Source organism: Solanum tuberosum, unplaced genomic scaffold (assembly GCF_000226075.1).
Source record: "Solanum tuberosum cultivar DM 1-3 516 R44 unplaced genomic scaffold, SolTub_3.0 scf00086, whole genome shotgun sequence".
Lineage (NCBI taxonomy): Eukaryota > Viridiplantae > Streptophyta > Magnoliopsida > Solanales > Solanaceae > Solanum > Solanum tuberosum.
In genome coordinates, this window is record NW_006239010.1 from 564,037 (window position 1) to 584,633 (window position 20,597).

At 33.5% G+C, this 20,597-nt stretch overlaps 2 protein-coding genes and 1 pseudogene across 2 annotated transcripts; all 3 read right to left on the bottom strand.

Annotated features, from left to right (window-relative positions):
* Nucleotides 1-3,995: 3,995 nt before the first annotated feature.
* On the bottom strand, nucleotides 3,996-5,549 carry LOC102605514 (alkane hydroxylase MAH1-like; annotated as a pseudogene).
* Nucleotides 5,550-8,905: 3,356 nt separating this feature from the next.
* On the bottom strand, nucleotides 8,906-10,456 carry LOC102605855 (alkane hydroxylase MAH1-like). The gene has a single exon (XM_015308480.1). It carries the CDS (start codon nucleotides 10,027-10,029, stop codon nucleotides 8,923-8,925), a length of 1,107 nt encoding a protein of 368 aa, XP_015163966.1. The 5' UTR covers nucleotides 10,030-10,456; the 3' UTR covers nucleotides 8,906-8,922.
* A 520-nt stretch (nucleotides 10,457-10,976) lies between these two features.
* On the bottom strand, nucleotides 10,977-12,614 carry LOC102606192 (alkane hydroxylase MAH1-like). The gene has a single exon (XM_006346727.2). The coding sequence runs from the start codon at nucleotides 12,579-12,581 to the stop codon at nucleotides 11,064-11,066; it is 1,518 nt and encodes a 505-aa protein (XP_006346789.1). The 5' UTR covers nucleotides 12,582-12,614; the 3' UTR covers nucleotides 10,977-11,063.
* Nucleotides 12,615-20,597: the final 7,983 nt, after the last annotated feature.

A 20,597-nucleotide genomic window follows, 5' to 3' on the forward strand; every position in this document is an offset into this window, starting at 1 on the left:
GTACCCCGACTCCTCCCCACCCCACCCCCTTCCCCCACCCCCAAAAAAATTACTTTTAAAATAAAATAAGTATATATTTTATTCTTATCCCACCCCTCTCCCCTTAAAAAAAGGGGGTTTAATTAAAAGAATCTTATTTGGGGTGGTTGGGTAGTGAGGTGTGAGGCTAGGGGTACTAGTTAGAGGATGGGGTGGGGTGATTAGAAAAAGAAAATCTTTAAAAAGAAAAAAAGAAGTTTTTTTATCTTCTTAAATTGCTAAATTACATTTGATTATATAAATGTTCTTTAAATATTTTTACTATAACATATATTTATGTGTATGCCGCGTCAGCAGAAAATTCTACATATATGCACATGTGGCATAAGAGGGGTGTTTTTAAATTCACTTAAAGGGTATTTCGGTACAACGAGAAGGAGTTTACTATGGTCAGTGCAGTGAGATTTGTGGAACTAATCATGCCTTTATGCCTATCGTCGTAGAAGCTGTTCCTAGGAAAGATTATGGCTCTCGGGTATCCAATCAATTAATCCCACAAACCGGGGAAGCTTAAGCGGAAATGAAAGAGGAGGTTGAGGGAAGCCACTAAATTGAGAGCTTCGCTCGCTCGCTCTAACGCTCGTTTAGTAGACAGCGAGTGGAGTGCATAAGCCCCTTTAGAGATAGGGGTGAGTACTACACGAGCTCGTAAGTAAAGTACGGAACGAGCCTTGTCTACGAAGCAGAGCGACCTCATCTTGCTTGCTTCTGGCGAAGCTTCTAGCTCTAAATAATAGGAATTCAGGTATGGCAGGAATACTGTCGACCATTACGAGCGATAGCGAAGCCAAGCCGTATAAAGGCGAGCAGCCCTTATAGCAATAGCAAACGGCCTACTTATAGCCTATCAACAGGTCAGTCAATATCAGTAGGGGTCCTCTTGCCTAAAAAAAGGAGTCAGCCCAACATGGGCAATGATAGACAGACCAAAGATTTACGCAGTCCTTGTGTGCTTGCTTTGTGCACCGGCATAGCAGAATTCGAATCCGCTGGCTCAGATGAGTGGCTCTTGGCTTCGTAAACATATCTATGTTCTTGCTTTTTCACTACCAATGAGTAGGCAGCTTTGGATGCTTATGGAGATATGGCTTTGGTAAAGATCTGCTTAGCGTGTGCTTTCTCGGGTGCTACTTAGAATAGAGATAGTCAGACTCTAACTTGAGAATGTTATAGCGCTGTGAAATAAGGACATTCTGATCGACCAAGTAGATGTGTGTTTTTAAGGCTGTCAAATATAGTTAGAGGACTAAAGTAATAATTCATGCCAAGTTTAACAGTGTTTTTAATACTTATTATCTCATACGATAAACGTATGTCAAATCGGAAAGATTTTTTGTTTTCTTTGATGTGTTGGCGTAGATATACACGATAAAATGGAGTCCCAAGCGGGATTCAAAGACGTTTATATTCATGACAATCGTTGAATATGAGATCTCTTCAAATCCATTTCTTGAGTAATTTCATTAAAAAACCTTATTTTTTTTCTTTTAAAAATCTTGTTTATTTTCTAACAAATCTAGCGATAAAGATGAAACACTTTTAAAATATTACAATGAAAAAGATAGAAAATAAAGAAGTTGATACCAATAAAGGTTATATTGGTGCTAGTACCGATGTCGGGTGTCACATAATATGAAATACGTTTTTCTCGAAGACAATATTGAAGAAGAACAGGAAGAGGGAGATTCGGACTCCCTTAATAATAATAGTGAATCAATTGAACTACTAAGATTTAAAAGTATATTTTTTTTTTTTGGGTGAAAGGATTATTTATTTTCATTATGTATTTTTTTTTTCGGTCAAAGCTGCAATAAGGAAAAAAAGAGAGTGAATGTCTAGTTGTTGAATAAATTTCTCTTGATGTTCTATGTTTTCAAATTTTATTTTCTTGTTTGTAGGGAACAGGGCCGTCAAAACGGGCTTAGCTAATGGGGCCGGTCCAACCCAATCTATTATTGGGATAAAATTGGGATATGATTTTTCAAGCCTATTTAAAACTAGGGCTTATAAGTCAGGCTCATATAAGCCCTTGACCCTTGAGGCTTCATCATGGCCGGATTGGGATCGCCCCATGGGCCAAAACTTTTTATTTAATGGTAAATTACAATAATCTCACTAGTATATAATCTAATTATTTAAATATATGCTATATTGTAATATTATGAATCTTAAGAGATTTTGGTACGTCCAGATACATGTATCTCAAAACATATGGACTCAAAATTAGGTTAATTTGTTCTAGATACACTTTATCCAAGTAGATTCACATGTATCTAAGATACATAGACAAATTTCGTGTCCTCACCTCCCTCTCATCTATCTTGTCACTCTCTTATCTAGCTCACGTATATGGTATTACACTAGATTTTTTGCTAGTGTTATTGAAACATCACAATTGTTTGCCATATTTGATTTGAGAATCTTCTCATTTTCTTGATGTTATAGAATTATAAGTTTAAAAAGAAAAAAAATGAAAAAAAGGGCTAGCCCGCCTCAGCCCTCAGCCCTTCTAGGATTGGGTTGGGTTGAACATTTTCAAGCCCTTCCAAATGAAGGGCCAGCCCGCCCTAGCACTTCAAATTTCTTGGTCCGCAAGGCTTGATCTGGGTGAGGCTGGGCCGGCCCTTTTAGATAGCTCTATTAGGGAACAAATTAAGTGTGACAATGTGGAGACACTATCACGTACTAATTATTTCTCCAATAATTAATCAATAAACACTGTACTGATAAATACGGCACGTAGTGATTCTTTTATTCTATTTTTATTTTTATATGTGAAAATAAACTAGTATCGAGTAAGAAAAAAATATTATTTATATTCATTTATTTTTTCTCTTGGATAGGGGAATGGAAAGATGAAGAAATTAATAGGCGTGATTTTTTCTTTTTTATTTAAAGAAAAAACTCTTTTGTATAGCTCCAACTAAAAAAGTTAATTTAGTTCGAAATGGATGGTGATGGAATGAATCAAGATTTAAGCTTCTGAAAATGATATTTTTTATTGTGAGTGTTGCCCTCAGAAACAGGCCCAGCAATACGAGAACTAGTCGCGCTCCATATGAATACCAAACACTATTTGACAAACTAGAAAAAGAAAGAAGATGGAAATAGTACACAACACTAGAAAAAAGTCTCTGACTTGTACGAAAATTGTTCAAACAGTCAATATTTTTATAATATAGTCGTTTTTGTCATTTTATTTGTTATAATAAAATATTGTTATAATATAGCATAAAAATTAGTTTTAAAAAAATTTGACTTCATAATGAGATATTATTACAGCAAAAAATTCCTATAGAAAGATCTACTATATTATATTATTGCACATTGCTATAAGGGACGATGCATTTGCTCTTTACTTTTTTGGACTAATGACATCTTCATTATTTGAACATAAAATACAAGTAACGAATTTGAATTAATCGATTGAGTAACTCCGGATACTGAATGATTAAACATAGGTAACATTATACCTTGCCAATTCATGAAGAAGGGCTCACTACTAAACAAAAATGCAAATTTTTGGAAGGACAGCTCGTCGTTAAGAGATTTTCGATGAAAAATCCATTAAAAATGTTTTCGACATGTCAATCTTCGATGGATTCCAAGTACACCAAAAAAAGGAAAATAAGAGTCAATGGTCAAAAAACACACATATATTATCACAATTTTTTGTGAATTTCATACCTGAACTATTACGTGTGTGAGTTTATTTTCTACCTAAACTATCACCAACTATTTATCAAAACACACCTTAACTATGAGTTGTTCTCTTTTCCTACCTGAATTATCATAATCGTTCAGGTAGGAAAAGTGAATAATTTATAGTCGGTGTAATTTGATAAATATTTAGTGAAAGTACTTCAGACATGAAACTCAAAAAAAACAAAATACTTTAGATGTGTTTTTGACAGTTTATTCAGAAGGAAATGAAAAGAGGGAGCACCAAAAAATGTTTATGTCCACCTATTCCTAATCCTAACTTTAAATCCATGTTTCATGTAGAGGATAACAGATACATTAGGACAAACCTCATGACCTTTCACCATTTCAACATGATAATTATGGATAATAGCAGCAACCACAGCTTTCATTTGTGTGAAAGCCACTTCTTTCCCTAAACAAATCCTTGGTCCTGCATTGAAAGAAAAGAACTTGTAAGATGGCTCATGTTTCACTGTTCCTCGTTCTGAAATCCATCTCTCTGGCTTGAACTCCAATGCATCTTTTCCCCATACTGATTCCATCCTCCCCATCGCGTACAAAATAACCATCACTCTCATCTTGGGATGAACACGGTGTCCACTGGGGAGAACATCGGGTTCTTGTGGAGTCTTTAGTTGAAACGGAACGGGGGATATAGCCTTAACGATTCACACAATGCAGCGTGTAAATATATTGCATTTTTTAATTCGCCCCCCTTAAAAAGTCTTTGTTTTTCGCCTTCTTCTCCCAACGAGATGATTGCCTTGAGTTCTTCCCTTATTTTCTTCTCAATCTCGGGGTGTGTCACAACTAGCCAGATGAACCATGTAAGTCCTGAGCTAGTTGTGTCACGCCCCGCGATCATAAAGTTCAATATGGTATCCCTCAAGAATTTGTCATCAAACATTAGCCCTGTTTTTATTTCTCCATCATCATTAGCTATGTATGATGCTAATAAATCAACACCCTCCTCCTCTTCTTTTTCGTTCATTTTTTCTCCTTTAGCTCTCAATTCATCGCGTTTCATTGATATATACTTACCTATAACTCGGTCAATGACTTCCCTAGCATCGCGTAATTTCTTTTCAGGCCCAATTCCAAGCCATTTTTGCAACTTCCAAACACATTGTGGCAACAAATTACGTATGACCATGACCTCTCCCGCGTCATTCATTGCTTTCATGAAGGCAATGTTGTTAAGATCGACAGAGAGGGAGCCAGGATCGAACCCTGTCACTAATATACAAGTCGTATCAAACGTGAATCTTTGAAAAACATCTTGTAAATCGAAAACTATACCTTCTTTAGCCATGAATTCGAGGACCGGGACAAGTCCATTTTTCACCATATCACAACTAGTTTTCACTAAAAAATTGTGAAATGTATGATGTGTGATCAATGTTTTAGCAATTTTCCTTTGATTCTTCCACAAATCAAAGTCAGCATTGAATATTCCATCACCTAAACCATCAAAAATCTTCTTAAATTTTGGTCCTTTCTGAAAATTTTGGAAATTTGCACTCATAATATAATGTACATTTTTAGGATCCACTGTCCCTAAAATGTCCATATTTGCAAAACATGGACCTTTTACTAAGGCAGTAGCTCCAATTCTTGAAAATAATATTGTAAGGCTTTGGTGGATTGTGTTTATATGGAAAAAAAGGCTTGGGAATTCTCCAAAAAAATGGCCATTTCCTCCCAAAGTCACCTTTTCCTCCAAAAGCCAACACAAAAAAGAAAAAAGTTGCTACAAATATTTCAATGTAACCTATTGAGGCTAATACTAGAAAATTGAAAGCCATGGTTTACTTCATGTTTTATGGATAAAAACTTTACTATTTTATAGAGTCATGATGTGAATATGATTGGAGTTTTAAGTTATATGTATCGACAGTGTAAAAAATATTTATATGGCAGGTTGCTTATTAGGTAATTACGTGTGAGTTTAAGTTATATATATACATTATTGTATAATGGATTGTAGCAGCTAGCAAGTTTTTATTTTAAAGATTACAAATTTCATATTTTAAGTCGCGATTATTTCAACAAAATTAAAGTTTAAAAGTATTAATATAGTACTCATATTTGATTTATATATTTGTATTTTTGTTACTATTTGTGTCAGATCAGTCGAACACAATATTATCCCTTAGTCGTCATTAAAAAGTCTTGCCATTGCCTTATTAAAATAATGGTTAAGCTATCGAAATAGTTTAACTGGCCACGTATTATCTCATGACGCCTTTGCGTAAGGGACACAAATAGTTTGCCATGATAATTGAGGACAAGATTGGCATTTGCTTTTACAAACCACTCTCATTTGTTACTTCCGGGCTACGTTTAAATTAAATATACCAGGATCAAAACAAATATTAATATTTCAAAAAAACAAAAATACCTGAAAATTGCCTAATAATTCACATCAACAGGGGGCAATTGCTAAAGATTTATAGGATAAGATGAAAAGGTGAAGAGTTGTTTAAGTTAATTTTCAGAAGTTAGTGATCTTAGACATGGAGGAGAGGAAAGGTTGATTGTTTTTACTAATAATTCAATACATTTAATTACACTAATTATAGAGAAAGGATAATAAATTTAACCACACTAATTATAGAGAAAGAATAAAGAATAAAGGATAAACGCTTTAATTATCTTTTTTTTTATATAAAAACGTTTTATCTAATTAACAAATTTAATCCATTTAAACATAACGGTTCTTTAAAGAATTAGATAAAGCGTTTATATATAAAAAAAAAAGTAATTCCTAACAACTTTCTATGAAATAATTTCTAACAATTTTCTATGAAATATTTTTGTCTCTCAAAGTTTGACTTTACACCATCTTATTTTTAGTATTTAGTATAATATGATATAATTATTACTTAGTATTTAAATAATTAGATATTTAATGATATTTTAATTTAGTGTGAGGGTAATATGGTAATTCAACTTTGCATATTGGAGCTTCCCACTTTTAATATAACTAGTTTTTGAGAACGTGTGTTGCACGTTTGTCCCTCGTAATTACTACAAGATTTCTATATAGTTTTTAAAAATTGAATTTCAGGATAGAAAATCTATGTGTATTGCACGCTACTTAGTATAAATATTTGTAAATGATTTAAATACATTTACAATATGTATAAATAGCCATTCATAAAATTAATTAATCAAAAGAGAAGAGTGTAACACCAAATTAAAGCTTAACATCAAATGGACAATTTGACAATCATATCAAATAGTTTAAAGAAATTATAAATTTCACATGAGTTATTAGTTGTGAAGATCTCACATAATGCTTGAAGATAATATATAAAAACTTATCAATATCCATTACATTAATATAGCATCACAATAAATTATACAACTTCTGATGTACATTATGTTTATCCCACAAATATTCAAAAATAAGATGAAATAGAGTAGACTAAAAGCAATAAAATAACTAATGAATTCTAAAACTTTTAAATAACAAAAATTAAAGAGAGAAACCGTTCTAGTTTAAAAGAATGGAGGAACTTCCCAATAACTAACAAAAGCATAAATAGATTTACCTCTTTTTATTGCATATGTGATGAGCAATTACATCCAGCACCAATCATCCATCAACAATTATACATTAGAATAACTAAGTGTATGCATTAACATAAAGTGACTGTGTTGAGCAATGTAATTACATCCACCAATAATCATCCATCAACAATTATACATTGGAATAACGAAGTGTATGCATTAATATAAAGTGATTTTGAAAACATTTTTTTGGTATGTATAACAGTCAAGAATTATAAAAGTCATTTAAAAATTGATGATATACATAACATCTATGAGAATTAGATTGGTTAAAGTTGAGAAATGTAAAGTTTTTGACTAAAATCTAAATATGTGTGTCATATTAAGATGTATGGTAATTCAAATGACATTTTTGTTCTTTAATGTTAAAGAATATTTCAGTTTTTAAAGGATATAATTTACTGCATTTTATTGTTACGAAACACTTTCATCTACCAAACTCCATTTTAGAATGAAAACAAATTTAATATTTTGTGAATTGATTCTATCTAGAAATATAATGGATTAATACCATATAATTATTATTTAATATTTTATTAATTAGTTTTTTTAATAATATTTAAATTTAGTGAAGGGGTAAAATCGTAATCCAACTCTGAAGTTAAGATCTTCCCACTTATAATGCATATATATATATATAATAAGGTAATTAGTTTATTATAAATATAGTCATATTTTATTATATAAAAAATAGATAAGAAAATTATAATAAATAAACATCGGTTATATAATAATATAACTTGTCAAAAGTCATAGAAAATATACAGTGACTATATAATAGTATAGTTTATTTATACATTAGCTATATACTGACTATACAATATAACTTACTAAAAGTTATAGAAAGTATACACTGACTATACAATATATCTTACCTATACATTAGCTATAAAAAAAATTAAAATATATCTGAAGTTTGACTTTATTAAGGTTATAACTTTACTTAAAAATCTTCGGAGTTATAACTCCGGTTAAACTTACGTAAAAAAGAATATCTCAAGTTTAATTTGACCTTGTCAATTCTACAGCTTTAATAAAAAATGCTTAAAGTTGGTATTATTACCAAACCTTACCAAACTTCAAGCCAAAATATATGATGTTTAGCTTTTACGAGGCCACACTTTAGATAAAATTGTTCGAACTGAGATGCGAAATTTTTAACTTCAGTCGCGTATTTCTGAATTTGTTTCCGATGCAGATAAACTTGAAAAAATAAAATAAAATAGGATATAATTTAAATGGCATCCCAAAAGTGAGTAATGCACTTCACCCAAGTTACTTTCCGTAAAGAGTTGCTCCGTCCGTTTTAATTCATTTGTCTGATTTAGACTTGATATGAAGTTTAAAAAAGTAAAGAAGACATTTGAATCTCATGTTTTTAACTAAAAATATATAGAATGTACCAGAATGTCATTTAGTCTTGGAGTTTTAAGCATGCAATGTAGAAAGTTCAAATAAAAGAGTTGTCAAAAAAGGAAAAAGACATTATTTCTAGAACATACAAAAAAAATGAAAGTAACACAAACAAATAAAACAGATGGAGTGGACTACATATATACTTCCACATATAAAGTACTATTCCCACCTCCTCTTAATCCTAACTTAAAAGCCATGTTTCATGTAGATCATAACAGAGATATTGGGACAAACAGTATGGCCTTTTACCATTTCAATTTGGTAATTATGAATGATAGTTGAAGCAACAATTTTCATTTGAGTAAATGCCACTTCTTTCCCTAAGCAAGTCCTTGGCCCTCCATTGAAAGAAAAGAACTTGTAAGATGGCTCATGTTTAACGGTTCCCCGATCTGAAATCCATCTCTCTGGCTTGAATTCTGAGGCATCGTATCCCCATACGGATTCCATCCTCCCCATTGCATATAACGGAATCATCACTCTCATATTCGAATGAACATGGTGTCCACTTGGGAGAATATCGGGTTCTAGTGGAGTCTTGTGCTGGATTGGAACAGGGGGATATAGCCTTAACGATTCACACAATGCAGCATGTAAATATATTGCATTTTTCACATCATCCACCTTAAAAAGCCTCCGTTTTTCACCTTCTCCCAACAAGACCATTGCCTTAAGTTCTTCCCTTATTTTCTTCTCAATCTCGGGGTGTGTGACAACTAGCCAGATGAACCAAGTAAGGCCCAAGGCAACTGTGTCATGCCCCGCGAACATGAAGTTCAGTATGGTATCCCTCAAGAACTTGTCGTCAAACTTTTGCCCTGTTTTGGTTTTTGCATCATTTACCATGTATGATGTTAATAAATCATAACTCTCTTCATCTTCCTCGGATTTTGTTGCATTGCTCAATTCGTCATGTTTCATCGATATATACTTGCCAATGACTTGGTCAAGGACTTCCTCTGCTTTGCGTGGTTTCTTTTCAGTCCCAAATCCAAGCCATTGTTGCAACTTCCAAACACTTTTGGGCAACAAATGGCGTATGAAACATACGTCTTTAGCATCGTCCATGGCGTTCAAGAAGGGAACGTCCACGAGTTCAAGAGAGAGGCAGTCAGGATCAAAGCCAGTGAGTAGCATACATGTTGTATCAAGTGTTAATCTCTTGAAAACATCTTGCAAATCAAGAACTCTGCTTTCTTTAGCTACGAATTCAAGAACGGGAATCAGGCCATTTTCGACCTTGTGAACGTTGGTTTTCACCAAACACTTGTGGAATCTCTGATGAATGATCATTTCTCTCGCGAGCTTCCTCTGATTCTTCCACAATTCCAAGTCGGAATTGAAAATTCCATCGCCTAAAACATTGAAAATCTTCTTGAGTTCATGCCCTTTAGGGAATTCGGAAAATTTGCACTCATGATATAGTGCACATTTGCAGGATCCACTGTGCCAAGAATATCCATGTTAGTAAACCAAAGGCCTTTCAGCAAGAAAGTACCTCTGCACTTCTTTCATGAATTCTATGTATATGCATAAGAAGGCTCAGGAACATTCCGAAAATCGGGCAATTTCTTGGTAGGCCATGTTTGTTATCTGCTAAAGACCAGAATACACAAGAGAAAAATATTGCTATAAAGATTTCAAGGCACCCTATTGAAGCCAATAGAGAAGTGAGAGCCATTTTAAGCATAGTGTTTATTTTCTCTTTGAGGCTTTCCTTCAAACAGTTTATGGACAACCCTATATATATAAAGGATGAAAGGATCAAAAGCACATCTAAAGTGTTTCGACTCATATTTGAACTATCGCCAAATGTTTATCCGAACACACCTTAACTATCAGTTGTTCAATTTTCCTACTTGAATGATGGTAATATTTCAAATTGTAAAAGTGAACAAATCATGATAGTTGAGGTGTGTTTCGATAACATTTGATAATGGTTTAGGATAGAAAACTCACACCGTTAACTCATATATAAAGGGGGTATGAATCACGGGTCCCTCCAAACCAACTGAATCATCCGAAGGACCTTTTTTTATTAGTTTCCACACTCCAAATTAGTGGAAGATTTAGAATCATACTTTACCTCTATTTATTCAACCTTTTTTCTACACTTCTACTTTAAGTAGGCTACTTCTTAATCCTATAGGAGATCCACATATATATTCAACAACTTACTTGTAAAATCAAATACCAAACAAACATACAACAAATTCATTAATGAAATTTTACATCCCTATATGAAAGTAAATAAAAAAATTAATAGGCAACAAATTGAACAAACAAAACATACTTATACTTGATACATACAATATTATCCTTAATAATTAAGTCCACCTCTTATTAATCCTAACTTTAAAACCATGTCTCATGTAGAGAATAATAGAAGCATTTGGTTCAACAATGTGCCCTTTAACAAGTTCAACTTGATAATTGTGAATAATAGCAGCAGCCACAGCCTTCATTTGTGTAAAAGCCACTTCTTTACCAAGACAAGTTCTTGGTCCAGCATTAAAAGCCAAAAACTTGTATGATGGCTCATGTTTAATCGTCCCTCGTTCTGAAATCCACCTCTCTGGCTTAAATTCCAAACAATCTTTCCCCCAAATCGACTCCATTCTCCCCATCGCGTACAATGAAAACATAATCTTTAACTTTGGATGAACTTTGTGTCCACTTGGAAGTATGTCTTCCTCAAGAGGCTCCTTGTGTTGGAATGGCACCGGTGGATATAGCCTTAGTGAATCACACAATGCACCATGTAAGTAAACAAGTTTGTTCAATTCTTGAACATTAAAAAGCTTAAATTTTTCGACTTCTTCATTAGGGATAACAAAGTTGATTTCGTCCCTAATCTTTTTTTCCACTTGTGGATTTGTTGACACAAGCCAAATGAACCATGTGAGAGCAGAGCTAGTCGTGTCACGCCCTGCTATCATAAGATTCAATATATTGTCCCTCAAGAACTTGTCATCACACTTAACTCCCAAACTTTTTTCATCCTTTAGGTAAAATGTCAAGAGGTCAAATCCCTCTTCACTCTCTTTCAAATCGTCTCCTTCCTTCAAATCTTCGCGCTTCTTGGAAATGTATTTATCTATAGTATAGTCCAATACCTCCTGAGCATTAATCATCTTCTTTTCTTCTCCAATTCTAAGCCATCTTTGCAACTTCCAAACAATCTCAGGCAATGCATGACGAAAAAGAATAGCTTCTTCAACATCATCCATTGCTTTCGAGAAGGGAACATCAGGGAAATCTATCGATACACATCCAGGATCATATCCAGTAACCAATATACAAGTTGTGTCAAAAGTGAACCTTTGAAACAAATCTTGCAAATCCACAACACAACCCTTGTTACAAACATGATCAATAACCGGAATTAGTCCTTTCTCCACCTTATCGCGACTAGTCTTGACTAAAAACTTGTAGAACTCATGATGAGTGATGAGGGCACGCGTCATCTTCCTCTGAACCTTCCACATATCCAAATCCGCGTTGAATATACCATTACCTAAAACATCAAACATCTCTTTGAATTTAGGACCTTTAGGAAAATTCATGAAATTTGCACTCATGATATAATGAACATTAGCTGGATCAACTGTTGTTAATGTGTCCATATTTGCAAACCATAGACCTTTGAATAAAAATGTCCCCCCTGAGGCTCTCATTGACATAGTGCACCTTTCATGAATTTGTTGTATGTTGTAAAGTAATCCTGGTAACATACCAAAAATTGGAAAATTTATTGGATAATTTGAATGTCTAAAGCAATAAAACAAAAGAAAACAGAACAAACCTAGGAAAATTTCAATGTAGCCTAAGCCTATTAGTGCCATTTTAAAAAAAAAAATTGGCTAAGATTGAAAGATTTCAAAGTGAAATGGCACAAGGATGATTATGTGTGTAAATAAAATTTAAGACTTGCTTTTATAATACGTTTTCTCAAAGTAGCTAGGAGTGAAAGCTCTCTCACTATTTTTTTAATGTTTGTAAGTTTCTTCACAAATATTTTTTCTGGTTTCAAGTAGGAACACTACCTATTTTGAACTACCATCAAAAATAAAAGTAAAAGACATTCCTTCGAACCTAAAATATCTCTCATATTTCGCTTCTCGATATTCAAACTATATGAACTTTGACCAATATTTTAAGATGTGTAATTTTCATGACCATATTAATTAATATGAGAAGAACCGTTACGTATAGTTCTTTTTGCATAGTTTTTGAATATTTAAATTTTATTTTTAAAATATTGAATTAATCTGAACGGATTTAGTTTCAAAGATCAGTCGAATTGACTTTTGAAAAGGGGAAAATTACATATAAGTTGGGACGGAAGGGGTATGATTTTAGTTGGGAAGCAAAATTTTCTATCTGCATTTTTCTTTGTTGATTTTTTTATTTGTTTTATTTATAAGATAAATTAAACATGTCATGCATTATAGTTAGTTGATCTGCCTTATACTATTTAACATTTAACAATTAAGTTGTCCTTTTCAAAACTTTTTAAAAAAAATAAACAAAACAAGTATGCCATATGTAACGGTGAACAATTCGGTGGTTTCAATGAATATGACACTCTTGATATGATATGGAAAAAAAGTTAATTGGTGTATAAAGCATTCCATGTTAGTATGATTTGAGAAAAGACTGCAATCCTCATAGGTGTGATACATACAATTTAGTCTAATGTAAGTATTAGTGATTGCTTTCACGGCTTGAACTCGTAATCTATAAGTTAAACGAAAGCAACTTTACTGTTAAAAGCCCTCCTTTCAACATTGATATGATTTTAGTTTCAAAAATATGAAAGTTCATTAGGTACATAATAATACGGGAATCATCGCATAATTAACACATGCATCATTGATACGAAAAATCACGACGAAGATTTAATTTGACTATTCATTCAAATTTTACATTGGAATTATTTCAACTTTTGTAGACATACAAAATATTACATCTCTTTTGCATCACTCTACGAAAATACTCAATAAGATGTGATGTAGGAGTGACAAGCGGCCGGGCTGATCCGATTAGATATGAATGGATTGAAAATAAATTAAACGAAAATTGATAAAATATGTGACCCGCTTTTATTTTACACGGATGAAAAATTAGTTATTCGACCCATCCACCCCATTGCCATCCCTAGTGTAGTGTGGTCATAAAAATGTGATTTAATGCATTTACAATATTAAGAAATTTCTTGGTTGGTGGATGTTAGTTTGCAAAAATGAAGCTAACTTTATCCAAAAATAAATAAATGTCAGCACTTTGACTTGTGCATATATACAAAATTTAGCTTCTTTTTTTTTGAATGTTTCTTTTTATAAAATATTAATTATATATGCCAATTAGAATGTGTTCGTTAGAGAAGCTGGACCTAAGATTTATGAACGAGTCAATATTTTATTTTATTTTAATTTATTGTTGATTTGTTTAAACACTCTACATATTTCTATTCACCTTATATTATAAGAACCGTTGTATCAGAATATATCTTTGTATATATATTTTTTTATTTTTACGATATTCATATTAGAGTCCGATTAAATTCGAATTCATGTATTATATAAACCAGACGAGCATAACTTATAGGGGAAAGGTGCTAATATATATACCTCTTAACTTTACGATTTAGAGTTGATATACTCCAAGTTAGAAGTGACTCACTTATATCTTATCGTTATAAAAATGATATAGTTATCCCCTTTTCAACTAACAGAAGTGAACATATCAATTTTAATATTTTTTTTTATTAAAATAAAAGTCACATAAGGGTATATTTGACCATTTTTACAAAATTCAGGAGTATATTTGATCATTTTTATAAAGTTCAGAGGTATATTTGCAAACTTAAGAGGAATATGCTCGTAGAGGCAGTTTTTAAGTACAAACATATGAGTTCACGGGAACCAATAATATACCTACAGATGTTGGCTTTGATACCATGAAACAAAACGGAGAAAAGATTAAAAAGAATAATTAATTTTTATATTTAGAAAAAAATTAATTTTATATTTCTTATCTTGTTCTTAAGATGATGATAATTAGCCACACGGATATATATCTATATCTTCTTTAAATTATATATTTCAATAGTCTTTTTTTCTTTCAAAAGTCTTGTTTTTTTCCTTTTTTTTCAATTTGTGCCTGGTCAAATATTCTTAATTTAAATTTAAATAAGTTAGAAACAAGGAGATGATCCAAATTCCTAATTAGTAGTTACCCATTAGATAGGTTAGTAACCAATACCTAAACATAGGAAATTAACAAACATTCCTAACATTAAACATATATAATTATTTGAATTAAATTCTCAAGTTAGTTAAATTAGTTAGACATATATTTTTAGTTAAACATTCCTTGTGATAAGTTGGCTTCTTTGCAAGCGCATACTTGGCCATTTGGTTTATTATCAATGACGTACGGAGGATTTATTTTTGCAAGTAATCAATGTCAATGTTGAAAGAAGCAAGCAAACAAACGAATTACTAAATAGCATCATATTATAAAAAAAATATATTAATTCATATACGATATATTATGAATCGGAAGTTGAAAAGATATATAATTTATATTTGGTATAATAATTTAAACGAGGAACTAATGAAAAGAGAATTTGCAAAGTATATAATTTGTTGAAGAGATTCATGTCCTAGTGGAAATTGTACAAATCACAGTAAGAGATTAGAAAAACAAGTAATAAATGGCTAACCCGTTGAGTGACTGAGTTGGTGCAATAGGTGGTAAGCCATAAAGGAGGCCAGAGATCGATTTCCCCTATCAACTTTTTCTTAATCGAGTTCATTGCATTGGACTTGCCTAGTATGATTTACATCTCTTGGATGATTTGCGAGATATTGTACATGAAAGGGCAAAAAAGGGAGGGAAGAGGAGTTGAATCCAACATCAAAACAGAGGCATTGATATATACTGAAACAACATAAACAACAATAAATTATTACGCTTCAATCCCAAATATTAAGATAGACTCGACTACAAAAATCTTAGTTGACCATGTTACTCCAATTTAATACTCTTCAATCTTAAATAAGTTAGGGTCGCTCCGATTATGTTACTCGATTTAAATTCATCTCGATTATAGGATATCAAGATATGACGAGAAAGAAGGATTAAATGTTAGTCATTTTTTTGTGGGGGAGAGCACAAGAATGACAAATTACACTAAAAGTTCTAATTTAGGCACAATTTTGCTAATTGTACGACTATCCCTTATTTATTTTAGTTACTTAATCGAAATTGTGACTGCTTTTAAGGTCAATACAGGCGGCAGGTGCTCAATAGGGGTGTGGATCTAGATATAGGATTTTTAATGGTCTAAATTTTAAGATTCGGAGGGTATGGATATAGGTAAGGATATAGGTGCTGGGATTCGGCTAAAAACAATTTATATATATATATATATATATATATATAATATATGTCTAAATTATGAGACATTATAGAAGGTATTTCGAGGAAAAAATATTGATCAAGAGGAGAATTCCTGAAGGAGATAAAGGGAAAAAGGTTAACATAGAAATTTTGTTAAACCAAGAGGCAAGTTGATGTAACCATAGATGAGTTGAGTTAGTAGCAACTCAAGCAGTTAAATTTGTTAGAAGTTAGTTAGTTAGTTAGAATGACAGCTAAGAGGGTCACTAAGTGAGCTTATTTCAGATTGTATAAATACCATCCATATGTAACTAATTCATCAAATTGGAATGTATGTGAATTGAGATTCTCTTTCAGCTTCTTCTCTTTTTCTCTAGTTAGCTTCTTCTTCTCTGTTTAGCTTCTAGAAGATACGGAACCATGAATGTTAACATGGTATCAGAGCCACGATCAACAAGAAGGATTGTCTAAAGCTCACTTCATCAGTTTCAGTGTAGCAGGAAGATCTAGATCATGGTGATGGATGGCGTAACCACTAATCCTACTTCTTCTTCTACTCTAGGCACAAGTCGAACTGTGATTGATCACAATCGTCCTCTGTTTCTTCATCCAAATGATACTCCAGGTAGCTCTCTTATTTCTCTTCAGCTCACTGTATCTGCAAATTATGCTTTGTGGAACAGATCTATGAAACTAGGTATGCTAGAAAAGAGTAAACTAGGACAACTTGATGCACTCATGCCATGTTCAGGGTGTAATTGTCCTGAATCTCGTAATTACTCCTAACATTGTGGCTATCAGAGACTTCTGCAATTTCTTATGGGCCTTAATGAAACATATGCTCAATGTAGAAGTCAACTTCTAATGATGTCTCCACTTCCTACTCTAAACAAGGACTATCCATTGGTAATTAGTCAGAAAAGTCAGAGATCCATAGCAAGTTTATCACCAGTAAGTCAGGTAGCTGAGTCTATTGAAGGAGCAGGTTTCTTCAGTCATAAAGGAGGGACTAGAGTAAATAATGGTAGAAATAACTACAGCGGAGGTAACATGAATTCATGGAGAAATTTTTCAGGAGGAGGCTCTAGTTCTGGAGGGAACTATTCAGGTAGGATGCCTCCCGCGAGTGGAGTTAGACCACTAAAGAAGAGCTCAATAATTTGTGAGTACTGCAACTATAATGGTCACACCAAGGAGCAATGTTACAAACTGATTGGATATCCACCTGAATGACTCTTATCTAAGAAGAAATGAGTGTTTGCTAACCATGTAGGAAGCTATGGTAACCCTGAGTCCGGAGTGAACTGTTCTATTGACTCTGAGACATCAACTCAATGCAGTCTAGGAACTACTCATTCCAATGCAGTTTCACATGGTTCACTCCCTTCATACTTCACTCAAGAGAAGTATTCTCAGATTCTTCAGATGCTTAGCAAAGGTAATGAGGAGACAGTTCACACTCAGGCTGCAAATGCAGGACTGACTCATTTCCTAATAATGTAGATACTAGTTGGATAGTGGATACATGTGCATCCAATTTTATGACCTCAAATTCTCATATGCTGTCTAATTATACTGAGGTTTCAAATCCTGAAAACAACAAGGTTTATCTACCTACAGGAGGAACAGTACAAGTATCTCACACAGGAAGCTCTCATGTTTTAAATAATCTAGTCACTAATGTTCTGTTCTCACCAGACTTCCAGTTTAATTTGTTATCAGTCTCCAAGTTGACAAAGGAATTACAATGCTCTGTGGCATTCTTTCCTGACTTCTTCTTGTTTCAGGATCTCTACAATGGTATGGTGAAGAGGATTGGTAGAGAGAATCAGGGGTTGTATGTGTTGAAGGATAAAACTGTTACTCCATCTCAACAATGCTCTTCTTATGGCTGTGTAAGTTCTGTTAAACAAGGGTCTGATTCCAGCAGTCTATGGCATAATCGACTAGACCATGCTCCACTGGAGGTGATCAAGAAGCATGAGAGTCTTAAACATTTAGTTCCTACAAATCATGTATGCATTGTCTGTCTTTTAGCTAAACACACAAAATTACCTTTTCAGCTTAGTAGCTCTAGTTCTAAGTCTTCATTTGATATGTTACATTGTGATATATGGGGTCCTTATAGAGTTCCCTCTCACAACAACAAAATGTACTTTCTCACTATAGTAGATGATCACACTAGATATACATGATTGTTTCTGATGCAATTCAAGTTTGAAGCTATTGTTGTTCTCAGAGATTTTCTTACAAGAATAAAGAATTATTTCTCTACTACTGTTAAGATGTTAAGAACTGATAATGGTTGTGAATTTTTTAGCACTGAATTTCAAAATCTTATGTCTACTCTTAGAATTCTGCATCAGAGTTCCTGTGTCTACACCCCACAACAAAATGGGGTGGTAGAAAGAAAACACAGGACTATACTAAATGTAGCCAGGTCTCTTAGGTTTCAGGCTGGAGTACCCTTGAAATTATGGGGGGAATGTGTCACTACTGCTGTGTACATCATTAATAGAGTGCCCTCAAAATTGTTGCATTTCAAGTCCTCTTTTGAACTTTTCTATAAACATCATCCTTCCATATCTCATTTAAGAGTGTTTGGTTGTTTGAGTTATGCCTCCAACACATCACTTTCAGATAAATTTGTTGTTAGAGCTACCCCTGGTGTTTTCATGGGATATTCTTCCACTAAAAAAGGCTACAACATATATGATCTTCATTCCCACTCATTCTTTATCAGTAGAAATATAGTGTTTCTTGAGTCCATATTCCATTTTCTGCATACCAAGTCTCTTGGCACTCCTTTGTTTCCTGTTCTAGAGTTTCTCCATTTGGAAGTTCAGTCCAATATTACACCTCCAAGTCCACCACCACCTACTCAGCCTACCTCTTAGACTCTACCACCAGTTCCATCACCAATTGAACCCAGAAAATCTACCAGAATCAGACATCCTTCTGGATGGATGACTGGTTTTGCTACCCCCTCCTCTTACAATTGTTCTTATCCCATGTCCTCATATGTCTCTTACTCTCATTTTTCACAGTCCTATAAATATGCCCTTCTTCATCTTTCCAGCAAGCTTCATCAGACTCTTCTTGGGTACAAGCTATGTAACTTGAAATAGATGCATTGGAGTCCAATCACACCTGGTCTATTGTAGAACTTCCTCCTGGTAAGGTTCCCATTGGTTGTAAGTGGGTATACAAAGTGAAATACAAATCCAATGGTGAAGTGGAAAGGTACAAGGCTCGTTTAGTAGCAAAGGGTTATAGTCAGTAGGCTGGTATAGATTATTCTGAGACCTTTTCTATTGTTGCAAAAATGGTAACAATCATGTCATTGATAGCACTTGCAGCTTCCAAACAATGGTGCATTTTTTCAGATGGATGTCCATAATGCTTTTTTAAATGGTGATTTGTTGGAAGAGGTAAATATGCATATTCCTGAAGGGTTTGCTAGACAGGGGGAGTCTAAGATATTCTGCAAACTTCATAAGTCTTTGCATGGACTTAAGCAAGCTCCAAGACAGTGGAACAAGAAACTAACTGATGCTCTTGTTCAGATGGGATTTACTCAAAGTCACTATGACTACTCTTTCTTCACCAAGAAGTCAGGAGAAGAGTTAGTGATAATTCTAGTGTATGTAGATGATTTACTAGTTACTGGAAATAATCTGATCTTGATCAATAAGGCAAGGGAAGAGTTGACGCACAAATTTAAGATGAAAGATCTTGGAGAACTTAAGTTCTTTTTGGGAATTGAAGTAGCCATATCACAGGAGGGAATCATGATGTACCAAAGAAAGTATGCATTAGAGTTAGTTTCAGAAACTGGTTTAAGTGGATCAAAACTAGTCAATGCACCACTTGAAGTTAATCAGAAACTGACTTCTATGGAATATAACAAAAATATATCTACCAAGACAGAACACAATGATGAAATTCTGAGAGATCCTACAGCATATTAGAGGTTAGTGGGGAAGCTTTTGTACTTAACAATGATCAGGCTTGACATAGCTTTTGCAGTTCAAATCCTTAGCCAATACATGCATTGTCCAAAAAGGTCTCACATGGAAGTTGCACTGAGAGTTGTAAGATATATCAAGGGCTCACCAGGAATGGGTTTACTGATGCCATCTCAAGCTACCAGTCAACTTTTTGCCTACTGTGATTCAGACTGGGTGCTTGTCTTGAAACAAGAAAATTTGTTACTGAGTATTTAGTGAAGTTTGGTGGAGCTGTAATATCCTGAAAGTCCAAGAAACAGGAAATTGTGTCAAGAAGTTCAGCTGAAGCTGAGTTTAGAAGCATGGTTGCATGTACTACAAAACTTACTTGCTAATAGTGTTGTTCAAAGAGTTGGGAGTACATATGAAGCAACCTATAGACCTAATGTGTGATAGTAAGGCTGCAATTCAAACAACAGCAAATCCTATATTCCACGAAAG